The following is a 23,046-nucleotide window of genomic DNA, read 5'->3' on the forward strand; positions in this document are numbered from 1 at the left end:
TGCGCTTAGAGGGACAGCGGGAGAGAGAGGGCTCTCCTGCAGCGTTTGGGGGGGGGGGGGGGGGAAGGCGCGGCTCGGTCCCCGGGTCGGTCCCCGCCGGGCGCGGCGGCCCCTCGCCCCGCCTGCAGCCCCCCGACGGCGGGCGCGGCTCTCGGCGGCGGGCGGGCCGGCCGCAGCCTTCGCGCCACGGGGTGCCTTTGCCTCGGTGCTTGTCGCGGCTGCTGAGGTTTGCCCCCCCAGCAGCTCTCCCTGGTTCTTCCCTGGGGCTGGGACTTTGCCTGCGGTTTCAGGAAGGATCCTGGAGTCCCGTTTGCTAGGGTGCCCGTCTGTGAGAGCGAGGAACGCCACAGAAATGCTGTCCTTATCGCAGACCTCAGTATTAAAAACCGAGGAAAAACAGAGAAAATGCTACGCTTTGAATAATTCCGTCTTTGTTCGATACCAAAACGGACAGCTCATGCCCCGCGAAAGCCCTCCAGAGAGGAGCAGGGAAACTGTCTTTACCGGGAGATGTAATCTTATCTGGGATCAGAAAAGGTGAAAATAGTATAATCTTAAAATAGTAAGTGGAGGGGTGTTTTGTAGAGCAAGACTTAAGGCTGTCCAGCTGCTGCAACTACATTTTTTACCTTGGCGTGTTTTGACTTTCTAAGCATATCCTCAACACTGAATTTCCTACATACATAGCACATGGTTTTGTAATTTGCTTGCCATGTTGGTTTTTTTAATCTTTCTGTTACTCCTAACTAGTCTCAATCTTAGCTCTGTCCTCAGTCAGATTTTTACCTCCAAATGTTTTCTTTTATTTAAGCGCTGATAGTACCAACAGTATCTTTAAGCCAGGAAAAGCCACTAAATTGAACGTACCCCTCCACGCACGCACTACGTTCGTGCCCACGGATACATTTTTGGTCCCAGCACAATTCAGCGTCATCGTATCTTTTTCTACGCTGGCCTCAATATCCCTTTCTTACTGGCTGTGACAGGTATGAGCAGTTGATCACTAGGACTACTTACAGCAAGTTAGAGAGCTTCTCCGGCTGCCTGAGCAGAGGTGCAGCTGGAAAACCGGTTAGTTTGCGCCAAGTCTGAACAGATGAATCGGCAAGTCCTCAAGAGTGCTTCAGGATCACTGGAACAGTCGGCATGATCAACTCCAGGACCTCATCTTCCACTAGCTGCAGCAAGAAAATAGGACGAATAAGATTGCTGACTGCCATCCTCCTTCTTCAGAGAAAAGGCTGCCATTCATCTCACTGATAGGCTTGCCTTCTTCCTGGTTTCCATGCTCCTGGTCTTCGTGGAGGTCTGCAGCTACTGGACTCTGTACCATGTTGTACCAGCTGGTGTGTTAAGGGGTGACTGAATGTGATACACCAGTGAAGGACCTTAGGGCAAAGAGCAGATCTGTGGGCCTTTTTGTGCAAAGAGGTGAAGCAAAGAAATTTAAATTTTGTCTGTCTTGGCTTTACTGAGCCCCCTTCAGCTTTTTTCTTCTCCTGGGTTAGGTAACTCAGAGAGGGTTTCTTTCAAAGCACTCTTACTTGTCATTCTTCCAGAGCCCAGTAAGATGTTTGTATTACCTGTCATGAAGGAGCAGGAGGGCTGCTAAGAAGAGTGTAAGGCTGCATGAGGTTATGGCATGACAGACTGCTTTCTTACTTCTAGACATTTAAATCTGGCACAGTTTAACTCTTTGACATACTGAACTTGAGAGAACATCAAAGTGCATGCAGATGTTAGAGAATTTTATAATACTGTCCTTCACCACGAGAGGTTCACTAAGTTTTCATCTCTTGAGAAGACCCACCCTACATTGAATAGATTGGGCTCAGTACGGACGGAAGCTCAGTGAAAGCTGTGGAAGAATTGAACAACTGCTCCAGGCGCTGAGAATTGGGCATTTTTATTGGTAGGAGTAAGGCACGTAGGAGGCCAGCAAGAGATTTTTAATGATTGGGAATAATGTTAAGGGAGATGTTGTTTTCATTTAATACCTCTCAAAATGAAATATCCTGCATAATACGTTCCACTCTGTCCTAATGCAGTTCTAGATCTTGAAGTATATTGGACTGGGCTACACAACACCAAACAAGACAGTTCTGAAACTCCCTAGCACTCTGCCAGGACTGAGGAAGCTCCAGGACTTGCCCTTTTGATGTTTCCCTGTCAGAAACTGAGAGGATTACACTTGGAGTCCTGTGCAAGGACTTGTGCCACAGGTATGGTTGCCCTTCGTAGCCAGCTCTCACGCCTGATTTAAGCAGCTCTGCGGCCCTGGCTCAGCTGAAGTTCCCTGGCTTGTTTCTTGGGTCTTGTGTTGATCAAAAGCGCGCGTGTGTGTGGTGCCAGTTACCCCATAGAAGACCACTCACCAACAGATAAAATCCTGCTTTCGCATAGTCAGCTACCGCCATCTCTTCCAACATCAGTGCTGGGTGGGGGTAAAGGAACTCTGACAGGGCAATGGCGCTCATTTCTATGCTTCATACAAACCTAACACGCTGTGTGATGCTCTGGTAGGAACCACCCTCTTGAATGTCTCCAGGGCCCTGCATGATCAGTAGCATGTGACATTGGTACAGATAGGAGGAAATACTCTTCGGCATCGTTAACTCTGATAAGTAACTGTTGTTCTATATTCTGTTTTGGAACTGGTTATAACGTATTTCTCGATGTTCACAGTTGATTTCCTATCCATTTGAGAGAAAAAAAATATGGGGGGTTTCCATGCTTTGTTGAGAAGCAAATTTATGCGTTATTCTCTGTGTGGGTGTGTGATAGAATGCAAACGTGCATAATGCCAGGGATATTTATCTAATGCAAAGCACTAGCTGCCTAAAAGGTGATTTTGGGGAAAGGTCATACTACAGTTTGTTCACTGTAATCACTAATGAAATGCAATTTCTGAAAAGTTTTTAGCATGGTGGATGTTGTTTTGCTGAGGCTCACCTGGTAGATTTGCAGGCATCCTCTTGATCCTGACAGTGGCAGAAGTCCGAATTGTTAAGGGTATTTTCAACTACTCCCTAATGAGTTCCTCTTTGTAGCACTTTAATGAACTCCAGGTTGTAGTTACCTCCCCCTTCTTTCTCTCCTGATGCTTCTAATTTCAGATAAGTATTTGAGATTAGAAGTGGCTCTGGGTATGAAATGTGACCCTTAACCTCCGTGCAGCTTTCTGATTATGACATGCCATTAAAAAACTAGATTCATCTCTCTAATCCCGCAACTTGGAAATGTTCAGCTCAAATTACATCGGTGTCTTTTTAACAGGAGCAACATTTCTTTAAGGGATGTGTCACTTCCAAATGCAAAATAGGAAACAGCTGCCAGCTTCAGACATCAAATAGCAGCACCCCCTATCCAGAAACAAGACCAATTTTTTTGGGCTCCATGAAGCCCAAAATGTATCTTTTAAAATCGAATGGCTGCTCCACCTCAGCAGCTGAATAATCACTGGGGTTAACATAGCGGTTTTAGTTGTTTCTTCTTCTTCATACCTTCTGTGAAGGTATGAATTAGAGGAAGGACAGGATATCTTCATTCTGTGTTAGATACTTGGAAAGCTTTGGATCTTTACTGTATTAAAGACTAAGAACTCGCACACCATAGGTATTCGTCGCACCCTTTGGAGGCAAAAGTGTGCCAACTTTGAGAACAATCTTGCCCTTAAGTCCTCATGCCTCTTCACATATTTTACAGCAAAAGGTAGGGAATTACAAGAAATATGTCTCTAGACTTGTGACTGTTACAGAGGTGGCAACAGAGAATGATTAGTGATTGTTTCTTAGTAAGAGCTGGGGAACACCAAGGAAGAAGTTCTAAAACAAAATTAAGTACTTTGGTCATACAATACCATTTAACTGTGGTATCCATTGCCCCATGATCCTGTGGATGCCAAAAGCTCAGATGGGCTCAAAACGTGGCTGGGCAAATTCATGTAAGAGCAAGCCATCATATATGATCAGATGTAAAGACGCATGCTCTGACTCGGGAAGTCTAGAAGATGCAGATTGCTGAAACTGGAAGTTGATACTGGGGAAAATATAGTTGCAGAGTCTTCTGCTCTGCTGCTGTTCCCAGTTGGTGTCAGAGGTAGTGTTCTGATTACCTTGGTGTGAGCCTGTGTAGCCATTCTTATTAAGCTCTTCTAAGATGCAGGGGGCCTCTCTCCTAGAAAAGAGCATCCTTGAGAGGACGGTGATTCATAACGTCCTTATGCAATGCTGAATTTCAGAGTATGAACAAAGTTCTTCACTACATAAGATGAGAACTGACAAGTAAAAGGATGTTGGTAATACCTCCATATATAGCTATCATAGCTGCTTAGCTAAAATAGTAAAAAAAAAAGTGCTCACAGACAACTTACAGGGTATTGACATACGATTGAAAATCATTCAGCTGATATGGACCAACAAGTTACTAATCAGCTGTTCTGTGGTAACTGGCCATATATATACACCTTGTCCATCCCAGCGCTGAAATAAAATTAAATCATAGAATCATAGAACAGCCCAGGTTGTAAGGGACCTCTGGTCCAATGTTTTGTGGGAAAAGGAGCCTAGGTGAGATTATCTAGCACCCTGTCTGATGGCATTTTGAAAACCTCCAGCAATGGAGACTCTACCCTCAACCCTGGGAGGTTGTTCTCACCATAAGAGATTTCTTTATTGTGTCAAGATTTAAGTGTTGTCTCGATGCAACTTGTACCCACAGCCCCTTGTCTTCTCCCTGTGGCTCCTTGTGAAGAGAGAGCCTCCTTCCTCTTTGTAGCTGCCCCTTAAGTACTGGAATATTGTAATGAGGTCCCCCTTGACATCGACTTAAACCATTTTCATGTGTTCAGCAGTTACAGACATGGACTGGGGTGCCAATGTCCTGAATGCTGTAGCTGTATAGGTGATATGACAATGATGCTTCCCAATGGAACGGAAAGAACAACTGCGAAGACATTTTTAAGTGTTATTTTTAAAAAAGGCATTATACACCAGGACATCCTTTACTACTATTACTAGATCTTATTGAGCAGTTATGGTGTTGGGTGGACTTAGGAATCCACGTGCATAAGCAAGGGGATGTCTCTCCATCATGAAAATTCCCGTCCTCTCTTTTTCTCCCTTCTCTCAAACTGCCGATATGGTAAAAACGAGCAAGCGTTATCTTTTACAAACATGTCTTGCCTTAAAAGGATCTTTTTCCTTTATAAGCCAAGCAAAGCAGACATTTTTGTGGGCGCTGGGGGTGGCGGTGGGGACTTAAGCTTAACATATATGATAAATATAGAAGTAGAGAAAGTATTTGGCATGTGGTAGCAACTTAGGCTAAATAAATTCCAGTGGTTACCCAAACGAAAAGGTTTTTTTTTTGATAGCAAACAAAACAGACTGTAGTTGAATCTCTGAGAGCGCCTTTGACGCTGAAAAGGCGATGTTGAGAGTGAAAGGGAAGCTCATAAGTGAAATAAAGTCTCTGAGAAATTTTGTCATAAAACGTAAGATAATCTTGGTTCCCTAGCTGCAGTCATCTCATCTGAATGGCTAAGCTTGCAACACTAATCGTGAGATGCCCAATCGATGTTTTTCCTTTTCTTTTGGCCATAAGAAATGGCTTTCCGAGGCAGCGGGATGCTGATATTTGTCTCACCACCAGTGCCCTGATTGTGACGCTGTCTAGACACTCATCTGACAATGAGAACGTGGTAAGATGCTCCCCTCCTCTCTCTGAAACGTGGCTGTCGCAATAGCTTTTATCTTTTGCCAAGGAGTACCTGTCTTGTACACGTGGATATTTTCGGAGTTGTTAGTCGCTGCCAGCACTGCTTGGTAAAGAGGCAAGAGCTTAAATCTGCGGAAGACCTTTCTTGCCGTAATTTTCGCACGTCAGCGCGCAGCCCCCCGAAAAGATCCTTCGGACTCGGGGTGAAGAACGACCGCGCGTAGGCGGCCTGCTGCGCGCCAGGCTTTGCTACGTCGGCCGGCCGGGTGGGCTCGCATTTGGGGGGGGGGTGTCACCACGTACAGCTGCCAGGCAAGGTCCAAGCACAACGAAGAAATCCGCTTTACTTCCCGAGGGGTCAGGCGACCGATCCCAACACCGGCAACCCCAGGGGGAAAGACAACGCGTCGCCAGCAGCTGCCGGAGCCGCCGGCCGCTCTCCCCTCCGGCTCCCCGCCGGCGGGACCGCCTCCCCTCCCCTCCCCTCGGCCGGGCGGGGGTCGCCGCCGGCCGCCCGTCCCGCTCCCTCCGCCAAGGCAACGGCTTGCGGCCTGGAGGCCGCGGCCGCCGCCCGCTCCTTTGCCTGCCCTTCGCTGCGGGTGCCGCTGGTACTGCCAGTCGCCCTCCGCACCCGGGGAACGGCAAACGCCGGCCAGCCGCGGGCAGCCGGCCCCGGCTCCGCCCGGCCGGGAGACTCGCCCGCGGCCGCCCGCCGCTCTCCGCTGCGCTCCGCGGCGGGGCGGGGCGGGGCGGGGCGCGGCCTGCAGGCAGGGGCGGCCCGGGGCCCAGCTCCGCCCCAGCCGCGCAGGGGCCGGCGCCGCGGCGGGAGGGAAGATGGCGGCGGCGGGCGGGGGGGGGTGCCGTGGTGTCGGTGCTGGCCCCCAGCGGGCGGCGGGTCACGGTGCGGGTGGGGCCCGGCACGGTGCTGCTGCAGGTGGGTCCGGGGCGGGGGCGGCCGGCGGAGCGGCGAGGCGCGGCGGCAGGGCGGCGGGCCGGCCGGTAACGCCTCTGTTTTCTCCGCAGATCCTCGAGGAGGTCTGCAGGAAGCAGGGCGGCAGCCCCGGCGAGTACGGCCTGAAGTGAGTCTCACCGCGGAGCCACCTCCGCCCTGCTGGGCCGGCGGCGCGGGTCGGCCCGGCCCGGGCCCGGCTGGAGGCCGCGCCGCCGGTGGGAGAGGCCCCGCCCGCGGCTGCTCTCCCCGGCCGGGCGGCGCCGGGCCCAGCGCTGCCCAGCCGCCCGCCGCGGCGGCGGCGTCGTCGTCGTCGGCGAGACGCACGCCCGGTGCCCGCGGCCTTGCCCCTGGTGGCGGCGCGCTGCCGAAGGGTGTCCCGCGAGGCCTGCTCCGCCGCCGGGCCTGGGGGCCGGGCCCGGCGGGAACGCGCGGGGGCCTGGCGGGTGGGTGTCCGAAGGGGGCCCGGGGGCCCTCGGGCTGTGCCCCGAGGTTGGTCTTGGTTTTAGTCCTTGCCACAGCTACGTGGGGATTGCGCGGTAGCGCACGAGGACGTTATTCGCAGTCGTCCCTGGGGAGAGAGGGATCCACGCGCTGCCGTCCTGACTGTTCTCCAGCAGAGTTACTTTGTTCGAATTGATCACTCCCCATCCCCCCTGTGGCACGTCCCTTCGCTTTTGGGATGGGTACTGAGATCCTGCGTAACCTCCACGAAGATGTCCCTCCCCACACACGCACTTCTGCTAGTTCAGAGGCCGGTAGGAGTCTTCTCCTCTCTTACCTGCTGGTTTGACTGTATACTTCTATGGTATCATAATCAAGAGGTTATTTGTCTGAGTGGCAGTAAAAAAAAGTGCCTTTTTATTTAACAGTGAACACCAGGCTTGAATATGTATTCAGTTGCTCTTTATTTCTTAAAGCCTGAGGAGGAACGTATATTTGGGTATTTTAGCTGTGACCTCTACAAACTGCAGCTTTTTGGTGTGCAGAATAATTTTTGTTGATGACTGTTTTCTCAGTTACCAGTTGCGCATTGTTGAATTGTGCTCTGTGGCTTCTAGTCAGCGTGCGGGGAATTCTCTTGCTCAGTACCTGGACTTTGCATTGTTGCCAGTCCCTGAAGTGATCTGAAGGTGGCATAGGATGGTTCTGCTGTCTTCATGGGCTGTGTTCTTCTTTAGGTTTCAGAGGAGCGTGTTGGATCTCTCTTTACAGTGGAGGTTTGCCAGACTGCCCAACAATGCCAAGCTGGAGATGGTGCCAGTCTCTAATAGAGTGGGAATTGGAAACACGGTATGTTCATTTTGCAATGTGACCTCATTTTTTCAGTTACCAGTTGGGCTGGATATGATCTTGTCAGATCTAATGAACAAGAGCACGATTAGGTATGGCCAATGCTTGAGTGGAAGACCACCCAAAGACTGGTTGAGGTGTGGTGGAAAATGGTAAATTAGTAGCTGGAAGTCTTTGCTTACAGTCTGTATGATGATGGAGTTCCAGCTGTGTGCCGGGGGATAGGGAGATCTTTTGGGGAGTTGGAAAAACTGGTAGTCATGAATGTATAGGAAGTTAAACATCACTGATGACTTTGCTCAGCAGTCAAGCTACTAACTCAGTTCCCTTTCCTAATTTCTATTTCAGTTGCTGTTGTCTGCCTCTGGATTTTGACTAAATCTCAGATTCTTACAGGAGTCTCTTTTGCTTCTTTCCCAGCATTGCTGTTCACGGTGTGTTCACACAGCTTTAGAATTTTTTGTGACGTGTGCCGTGTTTAGTAGTTAGCAGAATGTCCCCATTTAGTACAATTTGCAAAGGGCTTATGGATGCCGTGTTCTGTAGGAATTATTGTCATGTTTAAGAGATTTAAAAATCTTTTATGAGTGTCGTCATAACAGCTGGAGGCATAATTTTTAAAACGATGCATAGGTGTTAATGAACGTAAACATTTTATGTGGTAAATATGATGTATGATCTTATTTAAATAGCCTGGGAATGAAAATTCGTCTATCGCTAACAGTTGTCTCTCTTCTTACTGACTTCTTCATATGCAGTTTCTCAACTTTTCTGAAAGTTTCAAGTCTATTAGTGCTAATCTCTTTATGTCTGTCTGCCAAATTGTGTTAGCGGTATTTTGTTGTAGGCAGTTGCCTTAGCTGTCACAAAGATAAACTGATAACATACATTGAAAAGTGAACTTTATAGTGTGAGAAGGTTTTGGAATCTCTGCTCTAGTTCACTGTGGGTGTGCAGCGTAGTTTTGGGGGTCACCCGTGTCCACATTTTTCTCTGTAAAACCTCCATGTACTTTGTTTTGGCACTAATGTTTTCTTTCTGACATTGTGGTAGAAGGAAGTTTGTGCTCCCAATGATACATTTAGTTAAAAAACCAGCACAAGCTGGTAGCATCTGCTTAAAGTTTTCAGTTAAAAAACATTGTGATGGCATGGAGTTCGTCTTCTACAGGAAAGTGGTTCTATTAAAATGGTACAGTGATGACTTTATCTGACATTTGCATCCAGTTTGGGAGGTATTGTGCTGAAGAAAAACCATGGTTTTATTTTATTTTTTTTCCCATGAAGACATATGCAGCATATCAGAAAGGGTGAGAAGGATGGTGCACTGTAGGAGAGGGGTTGCAGCATGGAATCACTACTTTAGATCACAAAAGAGAAAAACTAGTGCAAGTTTAAGTTGTTACTGTTTAGTTGTATTTCAACAGAAGAATCTACAGAAGTGAGGCTTCCCTTGGAGTGCTCATTGCTATTTTATGGAGCTGAGAAGATTACAGCAAATATGCTTGTGAAGAGTGCAGTCTAAACAGAGTTGCTGTCCCATAAACTAAGAGCAGAGATTTCACTTGGAAGAATTTTACAGACAGTATAAAAACATACTTTGTACAGAACAATTGACCAAAAGAATTCCCTGCCACAGGGAACTAGTGTCAAACACTGTAGGAAGTTTAAAACAGCCGAATAACTGTGACTAGAATTGACACTAGTATTACGCCATGATATAGTGGCAGTTGAGATATGGACTCAATAGTGCAGGCCGGCTGCAGTAATGTTGGGACGAATTTGGTTCTGTGCCTTTTGTTATTGTCTCTTTTATTGAGATAATGTGCGTGGAAGTAGGTGTGCTTTCCTGTGGTGTGTTGGCAGCGGTTACCCCTAGAGACAGAATACAGGTTTTGATAAATCATGAGTTTGTTCAGTAAATCTGGTATTTTTAAAATAGAATGCTTTTGGATTTGCCTTCGCAGGTAAAAATCAATTGATTGTAAGGAAGTTCTTTAGTGAAAAAATGAACAAACTCCCCTTGTGATGGCAGGTGATCTAGGGGTACCATCAGTACAGTTCTAGTGTTAATAGTTGTTAGCCTTTTGTTTATATGTTTGTAAACTTAGAAGATAATTGGTGCTGGTCTCTCTGTTATTCTATATAGAGCCTGTTTTTTTTAAAAAGACTTTTCTAATTGACTGAATAGGACTTTCGTGACATGCTTAGCTTTGAACTGTTGCCCAAAAACTGATGCAACTGGTAGTCTGAATATCTGGGCTGGATTCTTATAGAATGGTGATGTCAGCTGTCATCACTCTGCTGTAGCTGAGAATAATCTAAGGCTTGTCTCCATCATGGAGAGACCAGGAGGTTGTGTTAGTGGTGGGATGAAATGACTTCGTTCTGTTGGCTAGTTGTTGATGATGCCACTGTTCCCTTTATCTAGAAAAATTCCTGTCTCCAGCAGATCACAATTTGCAGTCCTGCAAGGACTGGTAGGAGCCGAGGCAAATGACAAACATATTCCTCCAAGGAAATCACAGTTGATTGCTGGAGTGTGTGGTGTCTATTTTTTCCCATCTCCCCCTGCCCCTCCCCATGCTTGCACACACATCTTCCACTCTCACAGAGAGGATACACTGATATTGTTCGTAGGAACACATGAAAACACAGAATGAAAGAAAGCTGCTGTTGTTGCCCTAGGCTTATGTCCTTCTCAGACTTTTGAATAAGGCCAATTTCTGTGCGCTTCAGAAAGGCATAGTTAACTAGAGACGCTAGGTGCCATCTAATAGGGACTTTTTTTTTTTACTTTAGAGGGGCAAGCTAATTGGGAAAACTTAAGAGTTAGACATTTTGAAAAAGAAGGCTGAATATTCTCTAGAAGGTAAACATAACACCTGAAATGCTCTGCCATTGTCCATGTTTTGGTCAGCTGCTAGATTTTTTCCTTGGGACCATCAGGAGTTTGAAGTTTTTCAGGACTGTCCTCGGTGTGCATTCATTTTAGAAATGCCTTGGATTTTTTTTTTTTTTTTGGCAGTGAAGGATGGAGGGGAACAATTCTCTGAAGAATATGTAGGATCTGCATGAGCACCTGCTAACGAACATGAATGTTTATGTTCCCGGTTGGAAAAGGCCTGTTAGAATAGGTAGCTAGCTGTCCTTTGCCTTTTTTTGAAGGTGTTTAAGAACTTGATAACTGACCATCTGGAATGATTTGTGAGATTTTTTTTTACTAATTCACTCTTAAATTGCTTGTCAAAATTCGGTTGTTAGGAAGCATTAGTGAATTGCAAGTTACACATGTAGTCCCTTTGGACTGATAACAGTTAGGTCTTCAATAATTCAAAGATAGATCTGGACCATGTTCGTTGTTTCTCTCTGTGGATGTTCAAGTATACTGTTTGTTCTGCCCCAGGGGAGTTGTCCTGCAAATTGATGCTTAAGTCAACAGAGTTCTGTGTTGGTGGTGTAGTTTATGCAGCTGCATCAATCCTGTCTGGGTTATTGGAATTAATTTTATATAGCTGTGAAGACCCTTGCTGTAAAGTTTCAGCTAGTGTAAAACAGAACATCTCAGTTGTTTGTGATCATACATTATTTGGGATGCTTGCATTCTCTGAATACGTTTCAGCTCAGGATATGGCAGGGAAGAGGGGCCCAGGAAAGCTGGTTAATATTCAAAGATCACCTCTTCCATGCTCAAGAGTGGTGTATTCCAGTGAACAGGAAGTCAGGCAAAAATGCCGGAATGCCTGCATGGATGAACAAGGAGCTCCTGGCCAAACTCAGACACAAAGAGGAAGCTTACAGAGGGTAAAGCAAGGACGGGTAACCTGGGAGGAATAGAGAAACCTTGTCCGAGCATCCAGGGATGAAGTTAGGAAAGCTTAAGCCCAGCTGGAATTGAATCTGGCCAGGGACAGCAAAGACAACAAAAAGGGCTTCTTTAAGTACATCGGTGACGAAAGGAAGGCTAGGAAAAGTGTGGGCCCATAGCTCAACAAGGTAGGGGACTTGGTTACATGGGACATGGAGGAGCCTGAATGCCTCTTTGCCTCAGTCTTTACTAGCAAAACCGGCCTTCAGGAATCCCAAGTCCCAGAGATGAGGGGGAAAGGCTGGAGCAAGGAGGATGTACCCTTCGTGAAAGAGGATCAGGTTAGGGAATACTTGAGCAATCTGAACACATATAAGTCCATGGGCCCTGATGGGGTGCACCCATGAGCGATGAAGGAGCTGGTAGATGTCACTGCAAGGCTACTCTTGATAGTCTTTGATTGATCTTGGTAAATGGGAGAAGTGCCTAAAGACTGGAGGAAAGTAAATGTCACTCCTGTCTTCAAGAAGGGCAAGAAGGAGGGACACAGGGAACTACAGGTGGGTCAGCCTCACCTTGATCCCTGGGAAGGTAATGGAGCAGCTAATCCTGGAAGCCATTTCCAGGTACATGAACAACAGGAAAATCATCAGGAGTAACCAGCAAGGATTCACCAAGGTTGAGTCATGCTTGACCAACATGATAAGCTTCTATGATAAAATGGCTGGCCTGGTAGGTGAGGGGAGAGCAGTGGATATTGTGTACCTGGACTTCAGTAAGGCCCTTGACACTGTCTCTCATAAGGTCCTCATATATAATACTCGTATTCATAGCAGAATAGAACTATTCTAAATATTCTAAAATAATAATTTGAATACCCCTCTGCATTTTTAACTAATGTAATCGTTTGCAGCAGGTGTTTAGAAGGAAGTAATGGGTTTTTGGATAGCAGGTCCTAGAAATCATTGAAGTATTAAAAAAAGTTGTGAAGAAAAAAAAGTTTTAATTAAATTTTCACATTAATTCAGTGTATTTTTCCCCTAGGTTCGGATTGCATTACAATTAGATGATGGCTCCCGTTTACAAGACACCTTTCTCTGTCAACAGACTTTGTGGGAACTTCTCAACCATTTTGCCAAGATCAGGTGAGCAACGCAGTGAGAAAAAGCTTGTTTGGATGGATCTCTGCATGACAGTAGTTGTTGTTATGGTGATCCAGCTAAATACTGCAGATCTGTAGAATTTGCATTTATTTGACTCTGTTTTTTCCCTTATAACACAGACGTTTGCTTTTTCCTTGCTCTTTCAGATTTGACATTCCATAGTTTCATTATTATTTTTTAATCCTGGAGTAGCACTCCTGGTTCATGGCATAAACTGGTACCAAACTGCTAAGGCTAGGAAGAAACTATACTTGGATATATTGCCGTGCCTGTCTTTTACACAAACTTGTCTGAAGTCAAGTTACTGCCAGAGTTGAGATGGTAGCCTAGATTGTCTTGTTCACCAGTATTTCTGTGCTGCGTTTCCATGTGGTGGAGGGGTTTCTTTCTTAAGCAAGTTGCTATTGCTTTTGAGGCTTGCTGTTGTGCAAGTTCTTCAAGGAGTTCTGGAGCTCTTGGCAGACTAATGTGGAATCTTCAAAAGACTGATCAGATTCTGTTTAAATGGAAGAATTTCTTGTCCTACATTTATTGAATATATACATAGGTTAGAAATCTTACTATTTCAGTCCAGTCTACATTCAGTGCTTTCTTTTGTCTTTAGTTTTGACTTAGAAATACTGTATTGTTTTGAAATGTCAAGCTAATAAACTTTTCTCCAAAGACAGTTCTTTTGTCGTGGCTTGGAAGATGAAGCCTTGAAGCTGTGACAGCCATTCTATTCTGAACAGAATTTCCAAATTTCATTTTTTCTGTCATAGTTGGCTTTACCTTTCTCTTGATAAAATGTTTTTTTAAGATCCTGTATTCCTGGCTTGTTCGTTCTCTTATATTCCTCGCCTTCTGCTAGTTGCTCTGTTGCATTTGAATCTCTTGCTCATCTCTACGGATGCTGTGCTATGGTATTGTGCAAATAGGAACTATTTTTGTTAATTTCTCAAAGCAATTCAGTACTCCTCTAAGGAGTAGCTTTCTGTGTCAAAACTTTTGAAGTCTTATCCTGGTTTCAGCTGTGATAGAGTTAATTTTCTTCCTAGTAGCTGGTACAGTGCTGTGTTTTGGATTTAGTATGAGAATAATCTTGATGACACACTGATGTTTTAGTTGTAGCTAAGTAGTGCTTATCCTAAGTCAAGGACTTTTCAGTTTCCCATGCTCTGCCAGCGAGGAGGTGTACAGGAAGCTGGGAGGGATGAGGGATCAGGGCCAGGACAGCTGACCTGAACTAGCCAAAGGGATATTCCATACCATAGGACATCATGCTCCCTGACTGTCCCATAACAAGATCAAAGGAGTGACCAGTGCTGGCCCAAGGGAGGGAATTTGGATCAGTGGCATCTTCTGTGTAGCAGTAAGGGATTGAACAGTTAGTGCTCACTTCCTACTCTCCTATCTAACTCCTCTCATACTATTTTTGCAGTTTTGTGGGGAATTGGCTTAAGTAGCTGATTCAGCTGAAAAATGGTATTTTCCCTACGTTATCTTTCAGGTACGTAAGTTTCCTAACCCAGTTAAGGGTTGTCTCTCATAGGCAGTTATGACAAGACACGTAGCTTGTCTGGAAGCAAGGATCCTAAAGGAAGCAGGAACAGATGGGTAGGAATGGTGTATGTCAGTTTTTCTACCTAACATGTTGTGTCATCAAACCATAATTTGAGGAAATGCTTGAGGTAGTCTAGTGACTCTAAAGTGATATAAATGAGTCTTACTTATCGTTCTCTTTTCGTCTTTAATGGTCAGGGACCAGGTCTACACCGGCATTTACTCTGAAGTCAAAAGGGACAGTCTTCACATAAATGCTAGAAAGAAAAGAATTCTTTTTCTTTCCATTGAGGAAAAAGGTAGGCAAGAAAAGCCAGGTATAATTTTCCTGGGTGTTTTAAGGCCCCTCTTGTACCTTACTACATACTTTGTGCCCTGTGGGAGAAGAGTGCCTGTTGCAGTTTGGGAACTGCTAGACTGATAGGGGTGGTAATTACGGACAGTGACAAATAGGCTTTGTGTGGCTTTCTCGCACATTAGTTGGTTATTTCTTTGGTTTAAATTTTGAGCTGCTTATATAATTTTGCTCCTTTGGAGTGGTTTTATTTGTTACAGGTTATTGTAATGCTAATAGTTAATCTACATGATGCTCTTCTTAAGCTTCTAACTGCTGCAGTGTGCTAAGCATTATTAGCTTCAGTTCATAAGACACAGCTGTTCTTTTCTGCCCTCTGGAAGCTGAGCTCAGATGTTTGGATGGACTTGGCAAACTTTCGATTAAGTTCAACGAGCAGCAAAGATGCTGTGTGTGACTTAATCACAAAACAAGCTGGATCTATAGCCATCCATACAGATTTCATGGGCTGTGCTGCTTTTCAGTGTGTATTGACTCAGTTGACTAACTAGTCAGCTAGTTGTTGACTTTTGCTGAATCCTTCCTTTGACTTTCCAACTGGAGATGTTTTCCTGGAATGCTCAGCTGCTCTAAGTGCGTGAGGGGAAGTATTGTAAATCCACTGGAATTTCCCCCGGGTTTCCAGCGTCCATCTTGGCTAATTGGGTCTGAAGAAGGTCTGGAAGCTATTGTAAGGCTGCTCCTCCTCTCAGCGTGCGGCAGTCCTTGCACAAGATGTTTACAGGCCCTGTCAGATCACTACATGAAGGAATCTAATCTGCTTGCCGTTCCCCTTCTGAAGAACAGCACATCAAAGAAATGACAGTGTGTTTGATGTGTGTGCTTGCCTCAGTGAATGCATGTAACGGATTAACAGCAGCTGGAGGAGGAGCCTGCTGGCTTCCAAGAGTTATACAAAAATAAGTCTCTGGGGGATCTTTGCTTGGAGTCTGTTCTGCAGAGACTGGTTGGGGGCACAAGCGTTGTATGCCCTTTTAGCATGAGTCCTGGGAGAACTGTTGCTTTTCTGTCTCCCGCTCTTGCCTGTCTGGCAGCTTCAGCAGCTTTGTAGACTGTTTTACATAGAAAGATTGCAGTCTTGACATTTGAAGACAGTTTTAACAATGACTATGACTCTGCTACTTTTGTGGTATCATTCATTAAGTTCAGATATTTTCCATACATTTTTAGAAGACTCTTCAATCCAAAGAGTTGCTTGGATTGAAGTGGAAAGCAGTTTTGGAAAGGTGAATGAAACTAGGTTGTGTAAGCCAGATTGGTTTCCTCTCTTACGGGTCTATGTGGTGAGGATGTGTATTCCACTGTGCCTTGGCTTCTCTCCCCCTAAATGGTGATCATCCACCTTTCTTGGCAGATGGGCAACACGAGGTTCAAGCTTTTATTCATCTAGGCTGTTTCGTCTGCATTTCTGTGATTCTATACCATTTCCTCCATGTCTCAGCAGTCCTTTATCTTTTGTGCACTTTTATTGAGGATTCCTGTAGGGATACAGCTGATCCTGACTGGAAGCAAAAACCTTTGAAAATATGGTAGGGATGGCTAGCTCACCTGGATTATCTGGAAAAGTCTGAGCACACATGGCCTGCTATGGTGTACTAAAGGTAGTCTCTTAGGTGCTATTTTGTTCCAATTGTCGAGTCAAGAGGCAAGATTTTTTTTTTTTTTTCCTGCCTTTCTGCATCAAGCATTGGCCTTTGGAACTTGCTCAGTTACTGCTACGAAAGGAGCGAGGGAGGTCGGAGCGTCGGTCTCAAATCACAAGGTTATGCTCATTCTGTATTAGGAACTTAATCTCTTGATTCCTGCAGAGCATTGTATATGGCTTTCTGTCCTTGACACAGAATAGCTAATTGCAGAACCACAGATGGTGGCAGACCTACTCTAGTGTTGTTTTGGTTGTTTGTCTTGAGTTAGAAAGTTAACTGTGTTTCGTAATCTGAAGCTTGAATGTAATAGTTTGGATGCTCTGGGTGTGGGTTGCTTTCTGCACAACAGGATTTGGTGTGGTGGCTGGGAGAAGTGTTCTGAAAGAATGATACCTCAGGACTACAAACCCCTTGTGATATGTTGCAGCTGGTCTGGAAGTAGTTCTCAGCCCCTGACTTCCCTAAACCAGACCCGACCCTCAGGACTGGTTTTACAGGTTACTCTTTGGATTTGCTAACTCTATTGAGTGGAGCTTCTCAGTTTCATTGTGACTCGCCTTGTCCTGTATCACCATGCTGTTGCATGCTTTATTTAGAAAGGCTTAAGTTTTAACCTTTAGATCAAGAAGGGAGGTAGACTGCTACAATTAAACCAAACATAAGTCTTAGTTCTGGTCTGTGCTTAAGAGGTTTGCTCCCCCCACATCCTCCAGCTGGCAATCTTTGATGTGCTCTTGCTCTTGAGGATTACTCAAGGATTGAGTATCATAATTTTCCAGGTGGCACTCTCAATCCTGAGTGACTTCTGGTTCCAGCTATTTTCACTGACATTTCATTGAAGCTGAGTTTTGAGGGTAAATGTGAATGTCCTTGATGAATTCTCCTGGAACTTAATGGCTATTTCCGTTAATTTTCTACTCTGTGTCGGCTGGTTGACTCCTTCCCTGTTCAGTTTGTTTTGTCACTTTGTGCTGGGCTAAATAGATTCATGTTACAGTATTATGCAGGACATTGATTGTATGTATATTCTTCTGAGCTGCTCATCTGTGATGTGTTTTGGACATAATAGAAAGACTACATAAGATAATACTGGCAAAGCTATTGTTGTTAATTAACTTTGAACACTACGATGATACTTAAGGTTACTGGAACTGCTGCATTGAAAGTAGTAAGATGCATTTGACTATGCAGACTCTTGTCTTCTGCTGTGCAAGCAGATTGCTAAAGTGCAAAGGGCTATTTTGTTTCCTTCTTATCTGAACAGAAAACTTTATTCCTGTCTTAAGGTGGTCTCTCCATAAAGGTTGGGTTTATTGCATGCCTGTTTGTGGACTTACCAGCTATGAAGTAGAAGCCTTTCTAACAGCAGTAGTCAGTGTGGCCACAGCACAGACATACTAGGTAATGTGCATAGTCACTTCAGAATTAGATGCTTGGTTGACTGAATGGATTTTAACTACTACTTAAGGGATCCTTAAGGGATCCCCTGGAGATAACTTTGTGTCTGGTAATATTGCATCCCAAAATACGTATTACATGATGCTGAAGGCAGGATGTTTTAAGTAGTGGAACTCTGTTAATTAAACTCCTTTCCAGGGAAAGTCAGAATGAATCCAGCCTTGATCACTGACATCCTTTTCTTATAGTCATTCCCTGTTCCATCGTCCAGGTATGACGCTCACTAATTAAAGCATAAGATAGAGAATGAGTCCCTGGTGTACAAATGATAGGTGTAAGTGATGCACTAGATATAAGCAGTCTGAGTTCCTGCTTAAATTTTGTGACACTTGGACACGAAGTTGATGAACATTGTGCAAATATATTTAGGAGAATGTGTGGCTATGACTGCTACTGCAGAATTACAAACAATGCAGAAAAGTGATTGAAGTAGAAATATCTTTCCAAAACTTCTAATTTTCAGTGAAAAATACTGGACTTTTTTTCGGGCTGCCAGGGTTCTGCAGGTTTTGTTTTTTTCTGTTAAGTTCACTGCAGAGAATAGAATCCGGTGACTTAACAGGCAGTTAAGTGCAAGTGTTCACATAACCCTGTAAGTCAGTCATTTGCAAAGCTCCTCATGAGTTCAGTAGTCAACACCGGCATAAAATGACAAGTTGACTCAAGGAACTAGCTTCAGCCTCTTTTATTCAGAGGCCTCAGGAGATGAGCAAGGATGTGTCACTTTACTGGGCTGTCAGGTGGATTTCATTAGCTGATTTGCAGAGAAGTGGTTTCTCTTCAAGTCACAGGTGATGGGTGATTGTTTCCTGGTGGGGTGAGGCATAGGGGAAAGCCATTCCCCGCCCCCCCCCCCCCCCCCCCACTGCAGAGAGCACTAAGATCAAGGGAGTTTACCATGAGGAAGAATTTCAGCTGTTTTGCTTTTGATGATAAAACAGCTGTTGCAGTGCAGATGGTATATACATCTCCCTTACCAAGGGATGTCCTGGTGCAACTGCAATGCCAGAGAGCTCAGGACAGAATGGGCTAACAAGAACTACTGGGGTGTTATGGAGAAGGATAAATCTCATCAGTTCCAACCTTCTCATCTTTTGTTTTGTATTTTCTCCTGCTAAGTTAGGCTGAAACTTTTGAATTTAAAACTTTTGAAAAAAATGCTTGTGAGAATTCAGTCAGTTATCTTTCTGAACCACCACTGTCTCAGGATGGACAGTGTTCTCCTGGTCACCTTTTGCCATTGGTGTGCTTTGTGGGGGAGAAGGAGACTATTCTTCTCCTTAATCTCATGTCCTACCACATTCTCAGCTGATTTCAGTTTGAGTTTCACTTTGACTGCTGAAGGGGAGACCAACATGAAAGAGAATTTCTTCTGCTTTTTAATCTAATTCTCTCACTGATTTCAGTGCTTCAGTGCAATGTACTGGTTAATTCTTTAAGGCTTTTTACTTTTCTACAGACATCTGAGGTTTCCTTGCTAAAAGTGTTAGTCGTCCCCCCCCCCCCCCCATTAAGAACACCCTGTTGTAGGGTTTTCCACAAGTACTGTCTTTGAAATTGCTTGATCTTGGATGGATGAGAACTGAGACTTGCTGTGACAGGCATTGATTGTCTTTTCCCAGTCCATCCTCTGTGTTTGTTCAAGTGCATATGTAATAAAGCTTCTCTTTTACTTGAATGCCTCAGGATTGCTTATCTAGAGGAGTATGGGAAGAGTAGCATCTTGTCAAGAGCAGCATCTTGCTGTTTTTTCCCCTTCTTTATATGTCTTCCTATGCAGATGGTCTGTCAGCAGTTTGCATCATTGTTAGTATGTGTCCTACCTCACTGAAATGCTTAAATATGGGTTGATCTTTGCTTTGTCTGCTGCAGCAGCCTTTCCTTTGGCTTCGTTTTGTCCCTGGTCTCCAGAATCTGAAAGCTTCTGCTGTTTGTTTTTGTTCGTTTTTTTTCTTTCCTTTTTTTAATCTGTCTGATACTAAGGCAAATTCTTCATCATTGGATTATTTGCTTTAGAGCAGTATTTCATTCTGTTTGGTGCTATGTGTACATGGAAAGAAACTGACCTGTCCCCAAGGAAAGTATAGTCCAAACTGTAATAACTATTTAACTTAGATAAGGGGTTAAAAAGACCAAGTATTATTAAGTCATGTTCTAGGTCGGGTACTGAGACACATGAAGAATGATGTGCTCAAATTTATCTAGTAAGATCAACTAATTTCAGAATTAACTTTAATTATTTCTCCTTTGTTTTTAAACTTGCAGGGCTGTGTTTAAGGAACAGTTAATGCATTGGAGCAAATTCTTTACCTAATGTCTAATACTGATTCTGTGAACTGTGTCATGATTGTTGCTGGAGAAACATGGAGGAGAGTGTTGCTATCTAATTTTACTTCTTACTATTGTTCTACATTGGTTTGGACGGGGTAGACTGTTCTACAGATACTGCAGTATTCTGCTCTTTATTGCAGGGAGTTTATGGAACAGCATGGTGAATTCTCTCCAGTCTGTATTTACATGAGAGATGAGGTAAGTCAGCAAAGTCTTCTTAGCAGTCTCTTTTCCTTCTGTCCCTAAAAAATAAGAAAAACTCTGCTCTGCTTTCCAACCTGGAGAGTGTTTCTTTTGAACTTTCTTGAGAGGGGAAGTAGAAAAATGTTGGTCTTTTCAAAGCATGACGTGTCTCTATGGAAAAAAGCTCTCTTGGAACGTAACCCTGGGCCGTTTAGACCTCTGAGCCCATAAAATGAGCTCAATGACCTGTTTGTGTTTTTCTTTCCAACTTCTTTTAAAGCTCGAGTCAAAACAGTGGTTTCATTTTAATAAATATTTGCTTTTCTCTGTGTTTTGATCTTTTGCTATTAATGTTTTGTTTAATATTTTGTATGTGCGTATTACGGAATTTGCTCTCCCTAGCTGTCCCTTTCACTTCCCACTGACCTCTGTGGACAGATCATCTTTATTCTGGAACATGTCATTACAAGCAGATGGGAGGTGTATGTAATAAAATTGACTGTCTTTCAGCTCTGAGATGTTGCCTGTGATTTACCTTCTGACATAAAAATAATGCTTTGCTGAGGTCGGATCCAATATGGATATATGTATGGGATGGAAAGATATGTAGGTCATCTTCCCTTGAGATTTAATAAGCAGTGAATTTGGTAAAGCAGCATAGGTGAATACAGATGGATACAGGTCTCATTTCCAATTGCAGAAAGAGTGTATTTTGAGCTGTTTCTGGTGCTGTGTGGTGTTTTGATATGGGCTTCTTTCTAGAAAGAAGACTTCAAATGCTCTCCCAGGGAGGCAGTTGCCATAATTAATTTCCTCTGTTTTTGTTGCAGATATCGGGAAAAGATGCCCTAGAGAAGACAACATTGAAGTCACTTGGCCTGACTGGAGGCAGTGCCATCATTAGGTTGGGAGGAGCAAAGTTTGGACTCTTTATTTTTCCTTTCCACTCTGGTGGTGAATTTGTTTTGTTTCAAATACCAAAAAAAAAAAAAAATGACGAAAAAAGTTCAAAAAGACAAACATTGCAGCACTCAGTAATTATTGCATTTGCCTGTTTATCTGAAACTGCTGCCCAGATGTGCGTCCCACAGCTGCAGATGCTGGCACTGACCAGTCATGTGCAGATTAAAGGGGCTTGTTTGTTTCTTTTTTTATTTTTCTCCCCCCCCCCCCCCCGTGAATGAAACAGACAATTCAAAGTTAAAAGTCTCTCATGAGAGGACCATCATCTACCACTTCATTCTTCCCTGCTTTGGATTTCAGGCATTAAACTCCCAATCCCTGCAGTGCCTCCTGCTGACTGTTTGGGAGGGTGAGGTGGGGGACAATGACAGCCTTTCTGTGATCTTCTAGCCAGTTCTTTGCAGTATATACAGCAGGCAGGAGTGATTAGAAGCTGTGCTTTACAACTGACTGCTGTTTTTTTCCTGGAAGGCAGTTTTCTTCCTGTGGAGCGGGTAGTTCCTGTTCTGTTTTTTTTGCACAAACCCCTGATCCCCCAACTCTTAACTTCAGAGCAACTGGAGCTTGTTCTTTGTGACTGTCTGGAAGAAGCAGATCACTAAATTAGGGGTATATTTTAGTCTAGCTGTCGTCTTTGTGTCATGGTCACGTTGAAAATGGGGAGGGCAGTACTGTTAGGATAAATGATTTTGTTTTTATTCCTTTTGGTGTCTTCTTTAAGAGTTGTCATGAAGAAATGCAGTTCATCTGGTCAAGAGGAAGCTGTGGGTGCCACGGTGCAGTGTGATGAGCTGACAGTGAGGCCAGGCTCTATTGAAGGAGCAGTGGATGTGCCCCTACCTCAAGCAAACACATTCCCAAAGGACTTGGACCACAGGGATGTGGCCATGTCTTTGAACAGCTGCACAGACAAGCAAGACTTGGTTAGAGAATCTCATACCAGCTTGGAGGAGCTGTGGCCTTCCTCAGAACCCGAGTCTACCCCTTTTGTCCCTTTTTTTGGAGATGGACAGCGTCTGGGGGACTCTTCTGTAGCTGCACCATCTCTTGGGTTAGATATGCCATCTTCAAAGCTGCCAACAACTTTTTCCAGCCCTGGAGGCCCTTCTAAGCCAAAGAAGTCTAAGAACAGCCAAGAACTGCAAAAGGAGCAAGAACAGGTAAGCGGAAATCGGTTTGCAATGAGGGCTTTTTTTAATCCTGCCTTGTCTGAGGCTGAGCTTCTACGAGGAAAAAGATGTTTCCGCATTTAAGACTTTTTCCCCATAATATAGGGTCAGGTGCCTTGGTGACATACAGCTCTGCCGAGAGTTCAGTAAGGAAATACTGCATTTTGGACAGTTTACTGTAGGAAATGTGAAGGGTGGGAATTTAAGAATTTCCTGTCCAGAGGCAAGCAATGCTTTGAACCTTGAGGTATCCTTGATGAATGGTTCTAATGGAGGCAACACAACTGCTTTAAAAGCACAGTCCAGAAGAGCCTCAGTCTCTGTGCCTCAAATTCCATGCAAATTTCATTGACAAATGCCCACTTTGTCACCTGAGCCCCGAGTACTTGTCCTCTTAAAAATTGCTGTCTGCTGTGTAGTTTTGCTAAAGATGAGCAGAGTTTGGTCAGACTTGTGTTTTATAATTCTC

General features: G+C 44.5%; 1 protein-coding gene across 13 annotated transcripts in view; it reads left to right on the top strand.

Annotated features, from left to right (window-relative positions):
* Positions 1-6,547: 6,547 nt before the first annotated feature.
* Positions 6,548-23,046, top strand: part of ASPSCR1 (ASPSCR1 tether for SLC2A4, UBX domain containing) — a 50,158-nt gene continuing 33,659 nt past the window's right edge. For 6 of the 13 annotated variants that reach the window (XR_007507580.1, XR_007507582.1, XR_007507583.1 and 3 more), the window contains exons 1-6: positions 7,065-7,425; positions 7,849-7,960; positions 12,812-12,912; positions 20,403-20,460; positions 21,276-21,349; positions 22,130-22,568. Coding sequence is in view for 8 of the 13 variants with exons in the window: in XM_049813439.1 (XP_049669396.1) it covers positions 7,922-7,960; positions 12,812-12,912; positions 20,403-20,460; positions 21,276-21,349; positions 22,130-22,568 (711 nt within the window). In the remaining 5 variants the exon portion in view is untranslated. Of the gene's footprint in view, positions 6,653-6,741; positions 6,798-7,064; positions 7,426-7,848; positions 7,961-8,308; positions 8,395-12,811; positions 12,913-20,402; positions 20,461-21,275; positions 21,350-22,129; positions 22,569-23,046 lie in introns of those variants that run through there. The other 7 variants (XM_049813442.1, XM_049813436.1, XM_049813437.1 and 4 more) reach the window with 7 other exon arrangements.

The sequence above is a fragment of the Accipiter gentilis genome, chromosome 10 (assembly GCF_929443795.1).
Source record: "Accipiter gentilis chromosome 10, bAccGen1.1, whole genome shotgun sequence".
Taxonomy (NCBI): domain Eukaryota; kingdom Metazoa; phylum Chordata; class Aves; order Accipitriformes; family Accipitridae; genus Astur; species Astur gentilis.